We start from the raw sequence: 23,131 nt of genomic DNA on the forward strand, positions 1-23,131 counted from the left end.
TCTGCCATCTATAACTGGCCCTAAACTTGCCCTAACCAACCTTCTGTTCTTGATAGGTAGTCTATGTATGTTGTACTGATTGTATGCATGCGTAAATGTGCACGCCGCTCATTTTGAAATGGGTTTGAGGCCAATGTAATTTCCTGCTGGCGTGACGCAAAGTTGAAATGTCTGAGGAGATTCTAGCGAAGTTATAATTAACATTCATGAGATGCAAATGAATGTAAATGACATTCACGCCAGTAGGCAGCTGGACAACCGACCCACCACTGGGAGAAGCACCTCCAACCCCTCATTAACAGCCACGTCCCCAGTGTTGTGAGCTCCCAAAACAGCAGGGTTCGTGATGTCAGGAAAGTTGCGTAACTGTGGCCTTTGACTAGAGCTTTAATTAGCTTCATTGCTTAGCCGGCTTGAAGGAGCTGGGCATCAATTTCTCTGACAGCTCACCCCTGGAAAAATGTTTGGTTAGCAGTAGTGGTCTTGTCCTGATATGGTTTCCCCAGTATTTTCCTGGCCCTGCCTCCAAACCAGTCTCCATGGGTCTGGGAAATTCAACCTATTAATGCTCGTTTTCTTCTACAGATGTTTCCTGTGTAATGAGTAATTAATGTTACTTTATGATACAAAATTAGCTACAAGAGAAATGAACTAAGAATCTGAAATAAAGGGCTGAATTCTCCCATTCCGTTCAAGCTAAGTTTGACGGCGGACGGGAGTGGAGAATCTAGCGAGAGACAAAAAGTCGGAAAACCAATGACGTAAAAACTAGCAGCACTTCTCCCAATGGTGGGTCAGTTGTCCAGCTGCCTAGTGGCGTGAACTTCATTTACATTCATTTGCAACTCATGAACATTCATTATAACAACTGCTCGCTAGAATTTCCTCAGATATTTCAACTTTGCGTCACGCCAGCAGGAAATTACGTTGGCCTCAAACCCATTTCAAAATGAACGGCATGCACATTTATGCATATATACAATCAGTACAACATACACAGACTACCTACTACAGTGCTGCGCCGCCCCTGTTGCACTGAACACACACTGCTGGGCAGAACGGTTCGTACCCTCCAGTGGATTGCACTGTGCTACAGGACTCATAGACCCTCCACTTTGACTGACTCTGACCAATATTGCATCTCGAGTTGTGGTCTGTAGCAGGTCTTCTGTTCCTGATCCCTGACACTGTAGTCTATATGGACAGCAGTGTGCTGTGGGACTCGTGCAGCTTCCACTTTGGAGTTCATTTGGGAATGGGGTGCGAGGGGGAGGGTGGGCTGACAAAGTCAAGGAAAGCAATGGGCATGGAGGGCAGAGAGGCAAGAAGGTGGATGAGGATGACGAACAATGGAAGGCAGAGGGAAGGCCAAGTGGTGGGAATCTGGGCCCCAAGATGGGTGCATGAAATGTTGATAAACAAGGGGATCAAAGTGATATCATATTCTTTATTGGAAGGGGATGCATGTAGACTCTGAAATGGGTAGGGGTCTGTTAGTGTTAGAAATGGTTTGCACAAACACTCAAATTTGGAGGTGATGTGTTTGGGAGGGTCACTGTTGTCCTTAGTCCTCATTGGAAACTTTGTAAAAGCTTCTGTTTTTTGATTCCTGTCTGTAAGCCTCTGCCTAAGTGCAGAGATTCCTCTTGCAAAATGGAAAGGAATGTCAGATGACAGGCAGTCCAGGGGCTATGTGGAACTCACAGAGATAGGAGATACTGAAGAAGGTATGTAGCAGGAGCAAGTAATCGTTGGGAGCATGGTGCACTCCAGCTATAGGGAGGGGCAAGGGCTATGTGCACCACAAAAATAACAGTGTGGTGTGCAGAGCTGTCTTACAGTCAAAGCCCCGGGGCTTGGCAGTCTCTGTACTAGGTTGCAGAGAGAATGGTGACTGGGGCATCTGCAACCTGTAGACATAATACAGGGAAGGGTACCTGAAATCTTGTTCATTGATTTCTTCTGTGGCATTGTTTAAGAAACATTTTTTTAAAAACAAGGTTAAACACCTGTATGAAAACCATTACACATTACACTGCAAGTGGTGGATATGGCAGTAGGAAATTCATTGAATTTGGAAGTTGGCGGTTGGAAGGTGATAACAAAGGGAAACTGGTTGATATGAGTACCAAGAAATTGGGAGACACATTAGGAGAGAGAGCCTGTTGCAATATTTGAAAGATTCACGTATGTATATAACAGTACACACAGCCTCAAGATGGAGTGGTAGAGACAACATAGGGCATGGGCACTGGGTAGGTGATGGGCTCTGGGGAGGGGGGGGGTGGTTAGCGGAAAGTCCACCCAACAACAATGGAATCCCGTATTATTGGGGGAGGCTGGAGAATCACAATAGGTAGTTCTAAATTCCCATCATGAGACTCCACATAAATCGGAGGCACAGTGAGGGAATGAGCATCAAACCCAATATTAGAGGTGTAGCAGCACAACCACCCTGAGGTCCTAGAACAATGGCTCCCAGGAAAAACGAAAGTAACATTTGTTGTCTGGGAAGGGTATACGGTAGTGTGGGAGAACCACTAAGCTGGGCTATGGAGCCCCTTCTTGGGATGTACAGTAACTTGTTGGCATTGCTACAGCGAACAGGATCCAGGTCAGTTACAAAGGATAAGGGCCTCATTGCCCAGGAAGTAACTGAAAGTCAATTATTTCCTTCAGCGCTCTTAAAAGGGATAGCTAGAATTCATCAGCCTCACATTAAAGCCTCAGCATCGACAAAGTATAAAAGGTAGGAATGCATGCAGCTTTGTAGAGTGATGGCAATAGTGAAGTGGCACAGCTGCATCATATCTGGAATCCCATTAATTAAGGGCAGTCAAAGATTCACAATGAATGCTATTCATTACTAGCCAAGTGCCTTTCACTTATTGACTATGATCAACTGAAAAGTCATTGGTATACCACTTCAAAGAATGCAGAGCAGTGCTATTTTGGCTTAATCATCTCATTCACACCTCATCATCCCAAGACATCCAGCATTCTGGAGTCCCACATTTCCCAACCATATCTCAGAGTTTCCCTTTCTGCAACATTTACCTATTGTCTTCACCTTACAAATGAAAGGTCATGCCAGGCACAGTTGCAATTGTCCCGAGAGCTTGTAAATCATGTACCAAATTTCATGTGAAGACCTGATGCCATGAGAGTTCGGAGGCATTCACCTGCTAGTGGTTTTGAAGGTGATGGCAGCACTCAATTTCTTTGCTCAGGTAGGAGACCTGTGCGATATCTCTGGTCTGCAACACAATGCTGTATAAAGGAGGTCACCAATGCTCTTTACAGGAAGGCCCATGATTTTTGCCAGTTTTGCTCTGGATGGCTGCGAAGCCAGGCTCAAAGATTCACCGGCTTCGCAACCATCTCAGGCTTCCCAAGAATGTACAGTGCAATAGATTGCATCCATGGGGTTATACAGGATCCATGATTGCAGCTACTATGTTTTTGAACCTTAACTGCTGTGCGACCATTGCAAGCACATCCCTAGTACCCTGTGAGTTGTCATGACTCCTACATCCTCAGTCACTCCCAGATGCCTGGGATTTTCGCAGGGCCAGAACGTCTGCAGAGTTGTTTGCTTGGGGATAAAGGGTAACCACTTAAACACTCATTGATGACTCTGGTGCGTCACCCTCAAACTCGTGCCAAGGAGGTACAATGTTGCTCACAGCTTTACATGCTCCATTATAGAGCAAACCATTGAACTTCTGAAGATACGTTTCAGATGCTTGGATCACTCAGGTGCTTCTGTGCAATATACACCAGAGAAAGTTCTCCACATGATCGCAGCGTGCTGTGCCCTTCACAATCTGGCTATGCAAAGAGGTGAACCTTTGCCAGACTAGAGGACTAGAGAACTCATTGGAAGATGAAGGTGTGAAAGTCCAGGAAGCCTAGGGGACCTCTGCAGTATAATACGAGCATTCGGATTCCATAGAGCGAGGAAGATGCAGGTAACATGCCCGTGATACGATGGGAAAGCGAGAGAGAACAAGTCCTGCATACACACTTGTGTTCTGGCCTCATGACTCACTAGGAAATAATTTTAACCTTGATCAACAATGCCCTGCTAATGCACTCACTCCGTGAACTTAAAGTCTACTGAGGAATAACAGTGATGCGAGGTAAGCCTTGAAGCTTTGGAAGCATCAAATGATGCAAACATTTCCGGAACTGAGATGAGGATCAGCTTAAAGATCTCATACAAAAGTCTTGGGTACAGGTACTAACACGGAGATGACCCAGATGCTGCTAGAGTATCATTGCTGACAAGTTGTCCTCACTCACTGCTGTTCCTTGAGGAATAAGGGTTACAAATGTTTCCATCATACACTTCTAATAAAGATTTAAACGCATCACCCTGACAACACAAGGCTCCAGAGACTAGTTGCACTGAGGTTGACATCACATGAATGTTCATCTCATAGTGGGAGAATATGAGGGAGGATGGTTAAACCTTTATATAAGAGCATTCCAAAGTACAAATTCACTGCGCTTTCAGTTGGCCAGAACATTCACATACTCACCAAATGATTACGGAAAAGAGCAACTCCTTTTACAGGTGATGGCACACCCATGAACCAGAAGTGGCATCAATTTTTTTTAATTTTCTCAACCCTTCTGCTGTGCCTTGGTGCTACCCTGACATCCACAGCAAAGGTGGAGGCAGCCTGCTGACTGTTATGTCCGGATATCTGTGGATCACCTCATGTGGCACTACTGTACCTTCAATTTTTTTAAAATCATGATCCTGCAACTCTGTTTCTCAGCTCACAGTAAGAAGTTTTACAACACCAGGTTAAAGTCCAACAGGTTTATTTGGTAGCAAAAGCCACACAAGCTTTCGGAGCTGCAAGCCGCTTCTTCAGGTGAGTGGGAATTCTGTTCACAAACAGAGCTTATAAAGACACAAACTCAATTTACATGAATAATGGTTGGAATGCGAATACTTACAACTAATCAAGTCTTTAAGAAACAAAACAATGTGAGTGGAGAGAGCATCAAGACAGGCTAAAAAGATGTGTATTGTCTCCAGACAAGACAGCCAGTGAAACTCTGTGGGGGTTACAAATAGTGTGCCATGAACCCAATATCCCCGTTGAGGCCGTCCTCGTGTGTGCGGAACTTGGCTATCAGTTTCTGCTCAGCGACTCTGCGCCGCCGTGTGTCGCGAAGGCCGCCTTGGAGAACGCTTACCCGAATATCAGAGGCCGAATGCCCGTGACCCGCTGAAGTGCTCCCCAACAGGAAGAGAACAGTCTTGCCTGGTGATTGTCGAGCGGTGTTCATTCATCCGTTGTCGCAGCGTCTGCATAGTTTCCCCAATGTACCATGCCTCGGGACATCCTTTCTTGCAGCGTAACAGGTAGACAACGTTGGCCGAGTTGCAAGAGTATGTACCGTGTTCCTGGTGGATGGTGTTCTCACGTGAGATGATGGCATCTGTGTCGATGATCCGGCACGTCTTGCAGAGGTTGCTGTGGCAGGGTTGTGTGGTGTCATGGTCACTGTTCTCCTGAAGGCTGGGTAGTTTGCTGCGGACAATGGTCGGTTTGAGGTTGTGCGGTTGTTTGAAGGCAAGAAGTGGGGGTGTGGGGATGGCCATGGCGAGATGTTCGTCTTCATCAATGACATGTTGAAGGCTCCGGAGGAGATGCTGTAGCTTCTCCGCTCCGGGGAAGTACTGGACAACGAAGGGTACTCTGTCCACTGTGTCCCGTGTTTGTCTTCTGAGGAGGTCGGTGCGGTTTTTCGCTGTGGCACGTTGGAACTGTTGATCAATGAGTCGAGCGCTATATCCGGTTCTTATGAGGGCATCTTTCAGCGTCTGGAGGTGTCTGTTGCGATCCTCCTCATCCGAGCAGATCCTGTGTATACGGAGGGCTTGTCCGTAGGGGATGGCTTCTTTAACGTCCGTCGTAGGGAAGTTGTTGGAGAGGATTCTTAGAGACACGATGTATGTGCATTTAGAACGGAACAATCTCATTAGTGACAGACAGCATGGTTTTGTAAGAGGGAGGTCGTGCCTTACAAATTTGGTGGAGTTTTTTGAGGAAGTGACAAAAACGGTTGATGAAGGAAGGGCCGTGGATGTCGTCTATATGGATTTCAGTAAGGCATTTGACAAAGTCCCACATGGCAGGTTGGTTAAGAAGGTTAAGGCTCATGGGATACAAGGAGAAGTGGCTAGATGGGTGGAGAACTGGCTTGGCCATAGGAGACAGAGGGTAGTGGTCGAAGGGTCTTTTTCCGGCTGGAGGTCTGTGACCAGTGGTGTTCCACAGGGCTCTGTACTGGGACCTCTGCTATTTGTGATATATATAAATGATTTGGAAGAAGGTGTAACTGGTGTAATCAGCAAGTTTGCGGATGACACGAAGATGGCTGGACTTGCGGATAGCGAAGAGCATCGTCGGGCAATACAGCAGGATATAGATAGGCTGGAAAATTGGGCGGAGAGGTGGCAGATGGAGTTTAATCCGGATAAATGCCAAGTGATGCATTTTGGAAGAAATAATGTAGGGAGGAGTTATACAATAAATGGCAGAGTCATCAGGAGTATAGAAACACAGAGGGACCTAGGTGTGCAAGTCCACAAATCCTTGAAGGTGGCAACACAGGTGGAGAAGGTGGTGAAGAAGGCATATGGTATGCTTGCCTTTATAGGACGGGGTATAGAGTATAAAAGCTGGAGTCTGATGATGCAGCTGTATAGAACGCTGGTTAGGCCACATTTGGAGTACTGCATCCAGTTCTGGTCGCCGCACTACCAGAAGGACGTGGAGGCGTTAGAGTGCAGAGAAGGTTTACCAGGATGTTGCCTGGTATGGAGGGTCTTAGCTATGAGGAGAGATTGGGTAGACTGGGGTTGTTCTCCTTGGAAAGACGGAGAATGAGGGGAGATCTAATAGAGGTGTACAAGATTATGAAGGGTATAGATAGGGTGAAGAGTGGGAAGCTTTTTCCCAGGTCGGAGGTGACGATCACGAGAGGTCACGGGCTCAAGGTGAGAGGGACGAAGTATAACTCAGATATCAGAGGGATGTTTTTTACACAGAGGGTGGTGGGGGCCTGGAATGCGCTGCCAAGTAGGGTGGTGGAGGCAGGCACGCTGACATCGTTTAAGACTTACCTGGATAGTCACATGAGCAGCCTGGGAATGGAGGGATACAAACGATTGGTCTAGTTGGACCAAGGAGCAGCACAGGCTTGGAGGGCCGAAGGGCCTGTTTCCTGTGCTGTACTGTTCTTTGTTCTTTGTGTTTAGGGTGGAAGCTGAAGAAGTGGAGCATCGTGAGGTTATCCGTGGGCTTGCGGTACAGTGAGGTGCTGAGGTGACCGTCCTTAATGGAGATGCGTGTGTCCAAGAATGCAACCGATTCCGGAGAGTAGTCTATGGTGAGTCTGATGGTGGGATGGAACTTGTTGATGTCATCATAGAGTTGTTTCAGTGATTGTTCACCATGAGTGCAAAGGAAGAAAATGTCAGCATGACACCACACAACCCTGCCACAGCAACCTCTGCAAGACGTGCCGGATCATCGACACAGATGCCATCATCTCACGTGAGAACACCATCCACCAGGAACACGGTACATACTCTTGCAACTCGGCCAACGTTGTCTACCTGTTACGCTGCAAGAAAGGATGTCCCGAGGCATGGTACATTGGGGAAACTATGCAGACGCTGCGACAACGGATGAATGAACACCGCTCGACAATCACCAGGCAAGACTGTTCTCTTCCTGTTGGGGAGCACTTCAGCGGTCACGGGCATTCGGCCTCTGATATTCGGGTAAGCGTTCTCCAAGGCGGCCTTCGCGACACACGACGGCGCAGAGTCGCTGAGCAGAAACTGATAGCTAAGTTCCGCACACACGAGGACGGCCTCAACGGGGATATTGGGTTCATGGCACACTATTTGTAACCCCCACAGAGTTTCACTGGCTGTCTTGTCTGGAGACAATACACATCTTTTTAGCCTGTCTTGATGCTCTCTCCACTCACATTGTTTTGTTTCTTAAAGACTTGATTAGTTGTAAGTATTCGCATTCCAACCATTATTCATGTAAATTGAGTTTGTGTCTTTATATGCTCTGTTTGTGAACAGAATTCCCACTCACCTGAAGAAGGGGCTTGCAGCTCCGAAAGCTTGTGTGGCTTTTGCTACCAAATAAACCTGTTGGACTTTAACCTGGTGTTGTTAAACTTCTTACTGTGTTTACCCCAGTCCAACGCCGGCATCTCCACATCTCAGCTCACAGCCATAGCTGATGTCATTTTGGCACTGGTTTGTTTGCGGGAGTCTTTTTATTGCTGCTTAAATGGTTTTTAAAAAATTTTTTACTGGGATGTTTCTGACTCTGCATTTTTAGGAGAAAACCTGGTTAGGTCAGGTCAGGTGACAGGAGTTCTTTAATTTTCGGTTTGAGCTGCTGTTTACTTTGAGTTTTAGAAGGGGTATTAAGCTGAAAAGAAGTCTCTCTCTTGCCCTGGTTTTGGAAATTCTGCTGGTCATCTGAAAGCAAGGTCTTGCCTTTCCAGAGCGGGAATTTGCTATCGGTGAATTGCCTAGAGTCCCTGGTGTTCTGAGTCAATCCAGAGAACTGCAGACTTCATCCAAAGGATCCAAGTTCAGTATTATGTGAGCATTAGTCTTTTCTGTGTTAAACCTGTGAAAAGGATCTTTTGTCTATGGGATTGGTTTGATTGGAACACATTAGATATATTTGTTAAGGGTTATACATTATAGTCGTTGTTTTGTTTCTTGTTTGTAATTGATAAAAGTTTTTGCGAATTTTCTTAGTATACACGTTAACTATATACTTAAATAAATTTTGTTTGATAAAAGCTCCCTAGTGGGTCATTTGAATTATACCTGAAGTGAAACATATCATGCTTATCCTAGCCAAATTCAAGATGCAAAACTTATGATCCAGGCGAACTCCATAGAACACTTGAGTTTCTGACATGAAACCATAACACTTTGGCAGAAGTTCTCCAAAGGAAACATGGAGTGGCCTTGTTTATGTCGGGGATTTGATTTGATTTATTATTGACATTTGCATTGGGATACAGTGAAAAGTATTGTTTCTAGTGCGCTATATTGAGTCCTCTGGTGGCCCAAGGCCTGGAGGGTCCCAGCGTCATAAGATTCTCCTGCCTGGGGGAAGAAGTGAGCATCTGCACAACCTTGGAATGCCGTGAGAGGAGGCCCCTGATTGGTATGGCTGACACACACTTTCCCTGTGGGTACCAAGTGGCCCTGGTCTGACTCAGCAGGAGATGAGACATCTGGAAGGAGGTCAAGGTGCCTCATCCATACATCGCCCACATCTTGATGTGCCCAACAGGGTATGTGGCCATAGAATGCAGGGCTTTGTGTACAAATCTGGCAAGGTCTGCTGGACCAAGGTGGATGTCAACCTTTCTATGGTGACCTTGAAACACTCGCATATCGGAGACATGACATCAGACAAAACGTAGATAGACTCCTCCATCTTTCACCCTAGTCTGCTGAGTGATTCGCGATATTGATGATGTGAAAGTGTCAGAGAAAGAATGAATGTTGATATGTATATCCCTGCAAGATCAATGAAGAGAGTAGCTGTTTGAGTACGTGGTGCCATAATGAGGGTTTGATATTTGGAGGAATTTGAAGTGATGACTTATCAAGATGAGATCATTCCTGCACTTTGGACACAGTTGCCAACTGTGCTAACCTCCTGAGTGATGGCCTCCCAGTCTGGGGAGGTGACATTTGGGTGCTTCTCAGAGCCATTCTGTAGGTGGAAGACAGGGCTCTGCACCCAGATTTCTCGAGTTCCTGCCATTTCAGTCCTGGTTCTGCCATGCCACGCTATAGTTAATGCCCACCAATGCCGCTATTTTCTCGGAAGATTAAGGAAATTTAGCATATCGGCTACGACTCTCACCAACTTTTCCAGATGCACCATAGAAAGCATCTTTTCTGGTTGTGAATCATAGAAATCAGAGAATCATAGAAACCCTACAGTGTAGAAAGAGGCCATTCGGCCCATCGAGTCTACACCGACCACAATCCCACCCAGGCCCTACCCCCATATCCCTACATATTTACCCGCTAATCCCTCTAACCTACCCATCTCAAGACACTAAGGGGCAATTTTAGCACGGCCAATCAACCTAACCCGCACATCTTTGGACTGTGGGAGGAAACCGGAGCACCCGGAAGAAACCCACGCAGACACGAGGAGAATGTGCAAACTCCACACAGACAGTGACCCAAGCCGGGAATCCAGGTCCCTGGAGCTGTGAAGCAGCAGTGCTAACCACTGTGCTACCATGCCGCCGTTGTATCACAGCTTGATATGGCTCCTGCTCTGCCCAAGACCACAAGAAACTACAAAGGTTGTGAACGAAGCCCAATCCGTCACGCAAACCAGCCTTCCATCTTTGACACTGTCTACACTTCCCGCTGCCTCAGAAAAGCAGCCAGCAAAATCAAGGACCCCACGCACCCTGGACATACTCTCTTCCACCTTCTTCCATCAGGAAAAAGATGGAAAAGTCTGAGGACATGTACCAACCGATTCAAAAACAGCTTCTTCCCTGCTGCGAGACATTTGAATGGACCTATCTTATATTAAGTTGACCTTTCTCTACACCCTAGCTACGACAGGAACACTTCATTCTGCACTGTTCCTTTCCTTTTCTATGAATGGTATGCTTTGTCAGTATAGCGCGCAAGAAACAATATTTTCACTGTATACTAATATGTGACAATAATAAATCAAGTTTTTAAAAATGTGGAAATATTCAACAAGTCAGGCAGCATCTGAGTTCTAACAAAGGGTCATCAATCTGAAACATTAACTGTTTTACTCTCCACAGATTCTGCCAGATCTGCTGAATATTTTCCAATTTTATTAAAATGCTTGCTTATACCAGTAACTGAATTTTACTATTAACTAGTTTTCAAAAAACTAACGTAAATGGAAGAATACAACTTCAAAATATCCAACATGAAATATAAAATAAAAATATATCTTTGAAACTGCTGCAATTAAGTGGATTGACAAAAATCTTGAGACATTAATAAATATAACAGGTTTAACATGACTTTACTTACCTTCAGATAATTCATTAGTCTTGGATAACTGTTCTAGTTCCCAACCCAAGTGCAATGATTCATCCATGCTCTGTTTCTGAGCCATTTCAAGGGTCAGGTTTTCTTCCATTAACTCCTCAATACGCTTTCTCTCTGTGTCACGTACCTTCAATGAGAAAACACAGCTCAAAGAAATCCTAATAGCACTTTGTAAATGAATCACAAATCGTGTACTGAATTAGAATAAAAAAATAGAAAGACAAATCATATTTATATGAAAAATCTATGATATATGATGCAATAAACTATCCAGTTCATATTTAACTTCATGTACCATTTGAGGTAATGGTACTTCTGTCACATCCACCATGCTTGTGTTACTTTTAACCTATACTGACTATAAGGGAAATTTTTGCCATTACTTGGAATACTTGCCATTATACCCCTACCAGAAAATGTTGACATCATTTGCTTTCAACAGCATTCATTTGTGTTCATTTGACATCAATTGCACCCTGCAGCTATTGCTTATCAAGACTCCAGAGCAATTTTCTCCTACCCCACCCCCTTCCGGATTGCAGCAATTTCCTTCCCGCATCTACCACCTCCTCATCTCTTTACTTCCTACCATAACAGAGTGCTCAGGTCATGGTGCCGTCCCAAAACAAAACGACCATACAGACCTGCTCTTTGCAGTTTTCCAGCTACAACGGCAGATAAAAGAGGTGAATGTTCCTGATGGGGGGTGTAATGAGGAACCACATAGGAGGGTCAGACTCTTTCTTCCCGAGACATCAATTGAGGAATTAATAAAATCAATTAAGAACTGATGGGGATCTGATGGTGCTCTCAACCATGTATAGTGGAAAGGTCTTTTTTGGACTAAATGAAAAAGTTAATACATTCAGATATTGTGGCAGATAGTGGGCCCACAACAGTGGAAGCCACAGAGGGGTATAGAAAGTGCAGATGGGTACTTAAAAAAAAAATTAGGAGAGCAAAGATGGGGCATAAAAAAACACTGGCGAGCAAAATAAAGGAAAATCCCAAGGTGTAAGAGCAAGAGAATAATCAGGAAAAGAGTAGAATCCATTAGGGACCAAAGTGACAATGTACGTGTGGAACTGGAAGTAGTAGGTGAAGTTTTAGATGTATTTTTTTGCATCCGCATTGACAATGGAGAAGGACGATGTAGGTATACAAATCAAGGAGGGGGATTGTGATATAACTGAACAAATTAGCATTGGGAAGGTGGTGGTTTTAGTGGGCTTAAAGCTGATAAATCCCCAGGCTCAGATGAAATGTATCCCAGGCTGATGTGGAAGACAAGGGAGGAGACTGCAGGGGCTTTGACGCTAATTTTCAAATCCTCTCTGGCCACAAAAGAGATGCCAGAGGACTAGAGGATAGCTAATATCGTACCATTATTCAAGAAGGGAAGTAGGGATAAACCAGGTAATTACAGGCCAGTGAATCTAATATCAGTGGTAGAGAAATTATTGGTGAAAGTAGAGGGGCAGAATTCATATCCATTTGGAGGGGCAAGAATTAATCAAGGATAATCAGCATGGCTTTGTCAGGGGGAAATCATGTCTAATAAATTTGAGTGAATTTTTTTGAGGAGTGACCAGGTGGGTAGATGAGGGCAGTGAAGTTGATGTAGTCCATATTGTTATTTTCCCTTGGTAGGAGGGGTCAATAGCCTGGGGGCATAGATTCAAAGGGAATACGAGGAAAAACATTTTCATCCAGAGGGTGGTGGGAATCTGGAACTCACTACCTGAAAGAGTGGTAGAGGCAGGAACCAATTAGATGAATACTTGAAAAGCCATGGCATACAAGGCTATGGACGGAGTGCTGCAAAATAGGATTAGAATAGATAAGTACTTGATGGCCGGCACGGCTCCATGGGCTGAAATGCCTTTTTTTGTGCTGTAGAAGCCAATAACTCCAAATTAATTTAAGTAAATAATTTGCTGGTGTTTTTCAATGCAGGTTGATCACATTTGGTGCCTTTGCGCACTTAATTTTGATCCCTTCAAGCACCTTTGACGATTGCATTCAATGTCAAAGATAGCAAAACACTGCTAACTGCGTGAAAAACCCATTCCTGATTAGAACATTTGATGTCAAATGATCACGGATTGTTTTTGAGCGTTTGAACACAAAAACGGTGGCAAGATTTTCTGGTAGGGACTTACCTTTCAGTCCTCCCAATTTTCGGTACCACCCCTGCTCCACATACCTCACTTTCACAGGTCTTTCCCTAGGTGGCAATGCAAGCATGTTCTATTAATTTTATATTCATTATTTAATTACTTGACCCACACGTTCCTTGAGGGCAAGTTTTAGTTAACATGTATCAAAAATGATTGAATTTTCTTCAGTTTTAGAAATGTAATCTTAAATATACTTCACTTTTATTTGCCTGCTTTCTGCCTTTGGGACATGCTGCTCACATTCTTTCTACATGACATACCCCTTCAAATCTGAAAGCCACCCATGGTACTGTCTGGATTCCTTCTCACATATGCTATCTGCTGCCTGTCAGGTGCCCTGCATGCCTACAACAACAAAGCAAGCACATGGCAACTGATCACCTCTCTGTTTCTCACCATCAAAAATTAATCAATTCACTTCACAATATTGAAATTTATTTGTCCTTTATCCGCTGCCCACTTCACAATTTGGTGCAGTCTTCCATATTGTGAGCTACACCCCCAAATTTTGTATCATCTTCAAATTTTATTATCTCAGTTTTGGAGTTCAAATCATTTATTTATGAATTCTGGTGTACAATATTTGATTATCCACTAAAGATAGGTCTTAATCATTTTTTGAAAGAGATTTATAATCCACACACAAACAAGACACAACAGAATTGTTTCTTTCAATCAGGTGGTTTGCTATATGCAAGATGCCTTGTAATATATACTAATAATTACTGTATATTTAATGAAAATAAATATAGCAAAAGGAAATCAACACCTACCATCTCCATATCATGTAGCTTAGCCATTAATTGTAGATTCTCTTTTTCAAATTCATGCAATTTGTCACAACGTGCACGGGCTCCTTCAAGTTGGTCTTCCAACATAATTTTTGTCTCTAGCAAAATTTTGTTATCTTCTTTTAACTCCTGAAATATTTAATTGCACAAAATATTAACAAGTTCTATTTCTGATGGACATATTAACTATTGATCCTACAACTCAACGTACCTCAGTTCTTGCTTTGTAGAATTCTATGTCATGAAGTCGATCTTTATATCGTATAACTTCACTTTCGAGTTTGTCAACTTTAATTGCTTTTTCACGCAGTGAATCAAGCTCATCACGATATGCCCTAGCAGAGCGAGCATCAGACAAAAGTTGCAGGTTCTGGCAAATAAAGGCACAATTACTTTCAAAACACAGATGTGAAAACAATATGTGTATTATTCTGACAAGGCTTTTGTTAAATAAAAATTAAGAAGCCCAAAATTAATTAAAGCTTCAAGCATGGTTGCAGGCAGAGTGTTTCAATTCGGTATTACTTAGGATTTGTTAGCATACTATGACAAAATTGGGTCAATTTTAGTTGTTCTTGAACATTAGCAAAAATACAGACATTTTGGAAACAGTTACACCCAGAGTACAATACTTAAACTAAGCATGCTTTTTTTAATATGCAAAACAATTAATCTAGAGTTAAACTAGGCTATATACACACCTCTTGTTGTAGTCTTTTTAGTTCAACTTCCATGTGTTCCAGCTCCTGCTTGGAGTCCAACAATTGCTCAGTTTTCTCCTCCCTTAAAATGAATGAAACACTCGTACTTCAAAAAGAAAGTAGGGAGATTCATTATTTATAACTGGTAACAAAAGAGATGCAGGTCCTGATGCCCAACAATTCTGTAAGACTCAATAAATGTATAATATTCAAATAAAAACACTGAATATGCAGAATCGATGTTTAAACTTTCACAACTGAATTGCGGTGTAGGACTTACTTGTACCACATGCAGCTGTATTACGGACTCTAATATTTTCTATCCTTTCCTTATTACTTACTCCAAGGTGCATTTAAACATTTTTCTGAGCAAGTTCTTTTTGATGCTGAATGTTCTAAGTTCAGCAATACCTGAAGACTTATTGTTTCATTCTGTCCTTATAATAAATCAAGATCTAGATGAAGAACAAAGAAGTTTGGCTAAAAATATAAGTAATTTATCATGACATACTTTAAGAGAAAACTACACAAATAGGTAAAATAGTCTTTGTGCCCACATATATACTAGTACTCAGCCATTATTTTGCAGTCATGAGTAGCTAAAGGGGTTAGACCTTGGACACTATCTTGAGAAATATCTGCAGTGATGTCCTCCAACATCCACAATCATCTTTCTTTGTGCTAGGCATAACTCTAGCCAATGTAGTGTTTTCCTATTGATTTCAACTTTATGAGGGCTCCTTGATGTCACACTCAAGTAAAATGCTGCCTTGACAAGGGCAGTCATTCTCACCTCATCCCTAGAATGCAGCTCTTTTGCGCATGTTTGGAGCAAGGTTGTAAGGAGCCGAGTGGTCCTAGCAAAACTTGGATTGAGCATTGGTGAGCAGGTCATTCGTGAGAGAATGTTGGTCATCAAATTTCAGGACATTCAAGTATTGAATGGCAGACATGAAGTTTGACAGTTAAGCTAAAATGGAAGGTCATGAAAGGTGGTGGCGAGGCAGAACTGTTTGTGATTAAGTAAATGTAGAAATTGCTTCTGATGTCACCATTGAGGGGCAGCAAGTAGATGAGAAACAGGAGTGGGCCAAGGATAGGTCCTTGGGGGACATCAGAGAAAACAGTGCAAGAGCAGGAAGAGAAGCTATTGCAGGTAATTCTCTCGCAATATCTAGGTAGGTAGGATCATAACCAGGCACGTGCAGTCCCACCAAATGGTTCAGCAGTGGAGAGGCACAAGAGGCGAATTTCATGGTCAACCCTGTTAAAGGATCCAGTCAGGTCAAGAACAAGGAAGGATAACCACTGTCAACTCAAATGTCAAAAACATTTTGGTACTGCAGCTGGGATGGCAAATTGATTGGAAGGATTCAAGCACTGTGTTCCAAGAAAAATTGGCATGAGTTTGGGAGGACTTGGAAGGAGAGGGAGATTGGAGATGGGGCAGTAGGTTGAAAGAATAGAGGGGAAGGGTCAAGGCTTTGCGGTTTTTTTTTGAGAAGGCGACAGCAGATTCGAAAAAGTGGAACAGTATCTAAGCAGTGAGAATCATAATAAATTAGCTAACACAGAAAGCAGGTGGAGAAATTGAGTGATCAGTTGAGGAGTAATAGGGTCTAGGGAGCATGAGGCAAGTCTCATCAAAAAGAGCATAAGGACAGACCAGAGAGAAACTAGAAAGCTATGATTTCAGGGGATCGGGTATGGTGTGGAAGTTAGAGGAAGTTATGCCAGATGATAACAGTTTGTGAGATCCAGCCAGCTCTGGTGATAGAGGGTTAAAGCAATTGTCCTCGGAGATACCAAAATGTGTGTCCCTGACAATTAAGGCAACCAAATTGGGGGCTATACCTGGGAAACAGTGAAGGCAAGATTGTGTAATGGTTTTAACAGGATGAGGGCATCAAAGATACTGGATAGGGTGTGATTTAGTAACCAATAGCTCCAGAAATTTCACTATGAATCATAGTCCATAGTGGGAATCTGTACGTATGTTAAGAGACTCAAAGGAGCGTTTCCTCTAAACTGTGATGCCCCGAAGTCCCAACACAAGCCATGTGCAAATTCACAAACCAGTTCCTGTAAATTACCACGTGTGCAACAGCACAAAAAGGATCACCCATACATTGTGCATTCAAAAAAATGAAAGGAAAAACTGCTAGCAAATCATGACTCATTCATAATCTTCAGGACCTTTTTTCCTTCACCATGGGTCCCTAGATAAATCATCCCCAACTTTAAACGATTATCCTCCTACATTATATTTATTATTAGCCTTCTGGTCCAGATGTGCTAAAGTTGGCTCCTTCCCACACAGTACTGATTTAAAAGCATGACTCTGCCATACTCAAGCTCTTTACGAGGGTTAATTCTGTTTCGGTGAGATACATCCTCTCTGTAGACCTTCCCCTGGCTTAGAACCTGGCCCAGCACCCTGGAAATCTAAAACGCTCCATTCTGCATCATGCACGGTTACTTTATAATTAAAACTTAAAATCCTGGGAATACTCAATAGGTCTGGCAGCATCTGTGTAGAGAGAAACAGAGTTAACATTAGTGATCAATGATCTTTAGAATTCCAGCACCCACAATTTTTTGGCTGTGTGTTAATAGTTTAATCTGTTTCCCTCTAACTGCCTTTGTGTGGGGTATAGGAGATTACAGCCAAGAGTCCTGTTTGTTTAAGTTAATTCCAAGTTTTTTTTGTAAAACTTCATTTTTTTTCTCCCCAAGTCATTAGCTATAATGTGAATTATAATTTTGGGTTGTTCACTTTCCTCTTCTATAAATCTTTTCCACCTGCTGGCTTTGTTGTTGCAGAAAAAAAAATGTATCCCTCCTATAATATTACCACCTATGACTACTGTTTTGATGCCATGAAAACTGTATTGTTTAAAGAAAAATTTGAAATCCGGCTATCTACTGGAAGAATAAGGCCACAAGATTCCACTTTTAAACAAATTATTTTACTATACAAGTGTCAAACAAAGCAAAAACTAAACACTAAGTTATCAATTATACTTTACGCAATAAAAATAAGTGCAATCCCTTGTAATTCAAAACTGAACTCCTCAACTGAACTTTCCCTTTCCACTTCTTCCACATCCATCCCCCCTAACTGCCAGAAAGTCTTGAGCTACTTAGCAGGGTTTTGAAGGTTCTGTCACTTCCTGGGACCAAAGTACCACAGTTCTCTGAACTTCATCTATATTCTCCTCAGTGATCCTGTTATCCTCCAAGGTACAAGCTTTTTTGGAATCATCCAGCAACCCTCCACCACTCCTTAAGCATCTCAGAATTACAGGCATTCTAGCTTAGTGTCTCCACCTTAGAAAAAGCCCTGATTTTTGAGAGCCTTTATGCTTCTCGTCTACAACAGGTATACAGCTCTTAGCTGGTATACAGCTCTTAGATTATAAAGCATGAAACTAGATGATTATGACATGACCATTTGCCTGATCAATAAGCTTTTAATTAAACTTCCTCTTCTTGAGTTGTGATAATCTTCATGATTTAATTGGAGTTTCTGTACTAATCTGCAACATAAGAATCCAAAACTATATACCTAACAGACAACTTGGAGCACTATAACCTTCTATTGTCAAGTCTCTCTTTCTCCTGACTTACTTCTTTAGTCTATTTGCCCCAGTTGCAAAGTGACAACCTCCGGCAATTTTTTTTTGGGAGCCTTTTCTCCTACAGTATGACAAAGAATGTCTACAACTGTTTTTCAAATGCAGTAACTTTCTAGTAGAGCAAGTCAACCCAAAGACAGTCTTACACCGTGGATGTTCTGAACACTTGCAAAGTCCTACAAGATGTAAGTTTTGCAAATATCACTTTTCACTTTCTCCCAGAGCAAATAAATTTGAAAAAAATTGGAACACAAAGTCTGTGCAATACAAGTAAATGCCAGTTCAGAGTTGAGGCCAAGCTCCTTAAATTAATTCCTACGGCTTCAGAATCTTTCAGTTTACAAACTAGTCAAATCGACTCAAAATAATTAACATAAACAGCCATTTCAGAAACAAATACAATTTTCAGAACAGTTGATGACAAATCATATGTCATCTGTACTTTAGCACATTATTACCTAGCTGGTAAATCAAGCTCCATGAGCTGTTGCAAAAATAACCCCCAGTTTTCATACCAAATTATAATTTTTTTATCCATCAAGTTCAGACCTCTACTGAGCTCCTCTGATTCTAGTGGCTTCATTTGTGGAATTTACCATATATTCTAGATTCAATCAAATTTATTCTGGGCATTCAGCTGCCTTCTCGTTTAGCAATATGCATTTCTGTGGACAAGAATTTAAAAAACTAAAACATTTAGAAACATCATAAATGTGCTATTAATGTATTAGATACTGATGCGTATTTCATAAATATTTCTTTCGCTGATTTGTATGCTTTATAAAACAGAGTAAAATATATAAAAGCAACAATTTCAAGCAGCGAGCCATTTGAAAATATTAGTATAAATATCCCTTCTTCCAAAGGTATTGCTGTCTGTCCTTCTTATAACATTTTAATTATTGTGAACTGCATAGAATATACAACACAGAAATAGGCCATTTGGTTCAACTAGTCCATGCAAATGCTTATGCGCCATTGAGATTCCTCCAATCTTCCCTCATTTATCTCATCAACACTCTCTTCTTCTTCAAACACTTATCTAGTTCTCTCCCCTCAATTGCATCTGTATTATTTGCCTGAATCCCTGTGGTAGCAATCTGCATTCGCAGCACTCTGAGGGTAAAGAAGTTGCTTATGAATTTTCTGCTCGATTTACTGGTGACTATCTTACACTGACCATCTACAGTTTTGTTCTTCCCCACACGATTCCTGCCTTAGGCGATGGTCTGTGTGGAGTTTACACATTCTCCCCGTGTCTGCGTGGGTTTCCTCCTGATGTTCCCACAGTCCAAAAATGTGCAAGTTAGGTGGATTGACCACGGTAAATGTGCAGGGTTACAGGTGGACTTGGGTAAGACACCGTTTCAGAGAATTGGTGCAGACTCAGTTCAAGTCCCATCATGTCCAAAGATGCGCAGATTAGGTGGATTGGCCATGCTAAATTGCCCCTTGGTATCCAGGGAAGTGGAGGTTGGGTGGAGCAGCCATGGTAAATGCACAGGGTTACAGGGATAGGGCGGAGGGGAGTGCCTTGTTGGAATGCTCTTTCGGGGGATTGATGCAGACTCAATGGGCTAAATGGCCTCCTTCTGCACTGTAGGGATTCTATGTTTCGAAGGGTGACAGGAAGGAACCATGAATACAAACATAAGAGTGCTCTAGCAAATAAAGTCAATAGAGAAGTATGGTAAAAAGACAGAACCAAAGTCTCTTTATCTGAATGCATGCAGCACACAAGATGGAAAAATGGTGAATTGATAGAACATACAGAAATAAATGAGGAAAAGGAGCAGCAGGACATTTAGAAAATCATAATACAATCAGGCAGAGTCAACATAGGTTTGAAAAAGGCAAGTTGTGTTTGACGGATTAGAGTTCTTTAAGAATCTAACAAACTAGGTGGATTTGTTTCCCAATTTTTTCATTCCTGGCAAAACCTGCATTTGTTGCCCATCCCCGATTGCCCTTGAACTAAACATTTCAGATTAAAGTTAAGAATCAACCACATTGCTGTGGGTCTGGAGTTGCATGTAGATCAGACCAGGTAAAGACAGCAGATTTCTTTCCATGAACATACATGAACCAACTGGGTTTTTACGACAATCAATGATAGTTTCATGGTCACCATCATGGAGACCAGCTTTCACTTCCAGATTTATTAACTGAATTTAAATTCCACTAACTGACAGAATTATAGAATCCCTACAGGGCAGAAAGAGGCCATTCAGCCCATTAAGTCTGCACCAACTCTCTGAAAGATCCAACCCAGGTCCTCCCCTTTACCCTATCCCCATAAACCCACGCATTTACCATGGCTAATCCACCCAACCTACACAGCTTTGGACATGGTGGGACTTGAATCCATGAACCCAGAGGATTAGCCCGGGCCTCTGGATTTCTAGTTCAGTAACATTGCCATCCCCTCTAAAGGGACACCAACGGGGTGTTGTATTTGGATTGCTAAAGGGCTTTCAATAAAGTGTGACGTAAAAGGTTACTTCAGAAGAACTCATGGAGGTGATATATTAGCATGGATAGAGGATTGGCTAGCCAATAGGAAACAGTCAGAATAAATGGGTCATTTTCAGATTGTTAAATTGCAATTAGTGCACTATAGATCAGTGCTGTGACTTCAACTACTTATGATCCATTTAATGACTTGGATGAAGAAATCAACTGTACTGCAGTCAAATTTGCTGCTGATAGGAGAGTTCAGAGGAGGATCCAAAGATTGTAAAGGGATATATATAATGTGTGTTAGTGAGTGAACAAATATTTGGCTGATGACTTAGAATGTGGGAAAATGTGAGGTTGTCCACACCAGGAGGAAGAGCAGAAAAACATATTATTTAAATAAAGACAGACTGCTGCCATTCAGAAGGATGGCAAAATGTTGCAGTACAGAGGGGTTTGGGTGCCCGTATACATTAATCTCAAAAACTTATCATACAGGTACAGCAAGTAATTAGGAAGGCAAATAGACTGCTGGTCTTTGTTGCAGAAGATTAAGTATAAAAGGCGGGAATTTTTATAACTATGTATGGCATTTGTGAGCTGCCTCTGGAGCACTGAACAGTTTTGGCCACTTCCTCTCAGAAGGTCGATAGTATTTGGAATTCTACTCCCCCAGAGAGCAGTGGACGTGGTTTTATGCAAAACAGAGTTGAACAGATTTTTGATCGACAGGGGAATAAAAGATTATGGAGGACAGGCACAAAAGGTGGAGTTAAGGCTACAATCACATCAACTATAATGTTATGAATGGCAAAACAGGCTCAAAAGATGGAATGGACTCCTCCTGATCCTATTTTCTACGATTCTATTAACTCTCCCTCTCCCAATTTGGTGTCAGCCACAAATTTAGAAATTGTGCTTTTGATTCAAAAGACAAAGTTGTTAATATGCGTACAGAAGAGACCCGAGCACGGAATCTCAAGGGACCTAAATTTCCACCTCTGAATAGCTGCACTTTACCCTCACTCTATATTGTCTTACAACAAGTTCATTCTGCCTCTTGCCTCCTCACTCTGCATATTCTGACTTTTTTCACTGATTTATTACGGAACACCTTATCAAAGTCATTTTGGAAATTGTGTGGGGTGCTATAACATCTACAGCAGAAATCACAATACAATTTTAAATGAAAATGTGCTTAAAATCACATTCCTTACTTCTTCAAGCAATTGGATTTTACATGCGACTTATCTAGGTTCATGCGCAAAATTCTCTCTCTTCAGTCAATGGACTTCAATGCACTTGTCAGGGTGACAGTAAAGAAAATGTTGCTTAAAAAAAGAGAACATCTGCAGCCTAACAGATGCTGATTCCCCATCACTGTTATTTGGTCAATATCATCTAAAGAGCATGAAGCGCTTTGTACTGTCTTCCACAACCAGCAGCAACAGTGCTTTAATACTCACAAATAAAAAACATGTGGCTTTTCACATTACTCTGCAGATGAGATCACATTGTTTAATAGAAAAACACAGGCTTGTCTGAGGATGTGGTATTATGCACCAAGCATGAGAGAGAGTCTGAAATGCACCAACATCATTATGCTTGGTCCTTCGTATTACAGAAACTCCACTGTGGTTGGTTAAAATTCCATTTTGAACAAGCTTCGAGTAAACTTGAACATTATGAAAATTTGGTGGCTTCACACTTCCTTAAATGAGAGTTAGGCTTCATTACATAATGCAGATTTGAATTTAAAATACCAGGCAAGAGAGTCATGCCATTACTTCTCCATTTAATAATTTAAATTCAAAATTTCTGTTGCCGCTATTGGAAAGCTACAACAAATTATTTCCCCTTCCCTATGCAAGTAATATTCGTAGGATTCAGCAAAGGAGGACAAAGGGATTAAGAGGAAAATAAAGTACGAGTGTAAACATTCAGGGAACATAAAAACTGACTGTAAAAGCTTCTTGATATATGTGTAGAGAAAAAGATTGGTTAAGGCAAATGTAGGCCCCTTACAGTCAGAAACACGGGAATTTATAAATGAGAATATGAAATGGCTGATCAACTAAGTACATACTTTAGTTCTGTTCTCGCAAAGGAGGATACAAATAACCTAGAGAAATGTTGGGGAACATTTTAATGAGAGGGAGGAACTGAAGGGAACCAGTATTAGTAGAGAAATTTGATGGGATTGAATGCCAAAAAATGC

At 42.2% G+C, this 23,131-nt stretch overlaps 1 protein-coding gene across 1 annotated transcript in view; it reads right to left on the reverse strand.

Moving 5' to 3' along the window:
* ccdc88ab (coiled-coil and HOOK domain protein 88ab) overlaps window positions 1–23,131 on the reverse strand; it is a 266,369-nt gene that overhangs the window by 154,182 nt on the left and 89,056 nt on the right. Inside the window, exons 9-12 of the mRNA XM_078229887.1 lie at window positions 14,819–14,900; window positions 14,329–14,487; window positions 14,100–14,246; window positions 11,129–11,273 (exon numbers count right to left, since the gene is read on the reverse strand). Coding sequence (XP_078086013.1) covers window positions 11,129–11,273; window positions 14,100–14,246; window positions 14,329–14,487; window positions 14,819–14,900 — 533 coding nt within the window. The remainder of the gene's footprint in view (window positions 1–11,128; window positions 11,274–14,099; window positions 14,247–14,328; window positions 14,488–14,818; window positions 14,901–23,131) is intronic.

This window comes from Mustelus asterias, chromosome 15 (assembly GCF_964213995.1).
Source record: "Mustelus asterias chromosome 15, sMusAst1.hap1.1, whole genome shotgun sequence".
Lineage (NCBI taxonomy): Eukaryota > Metazoa > Chordata > Chondrichthyes > Carcharhiniformes > Triakidae > Mustelus > Mustelus asterias.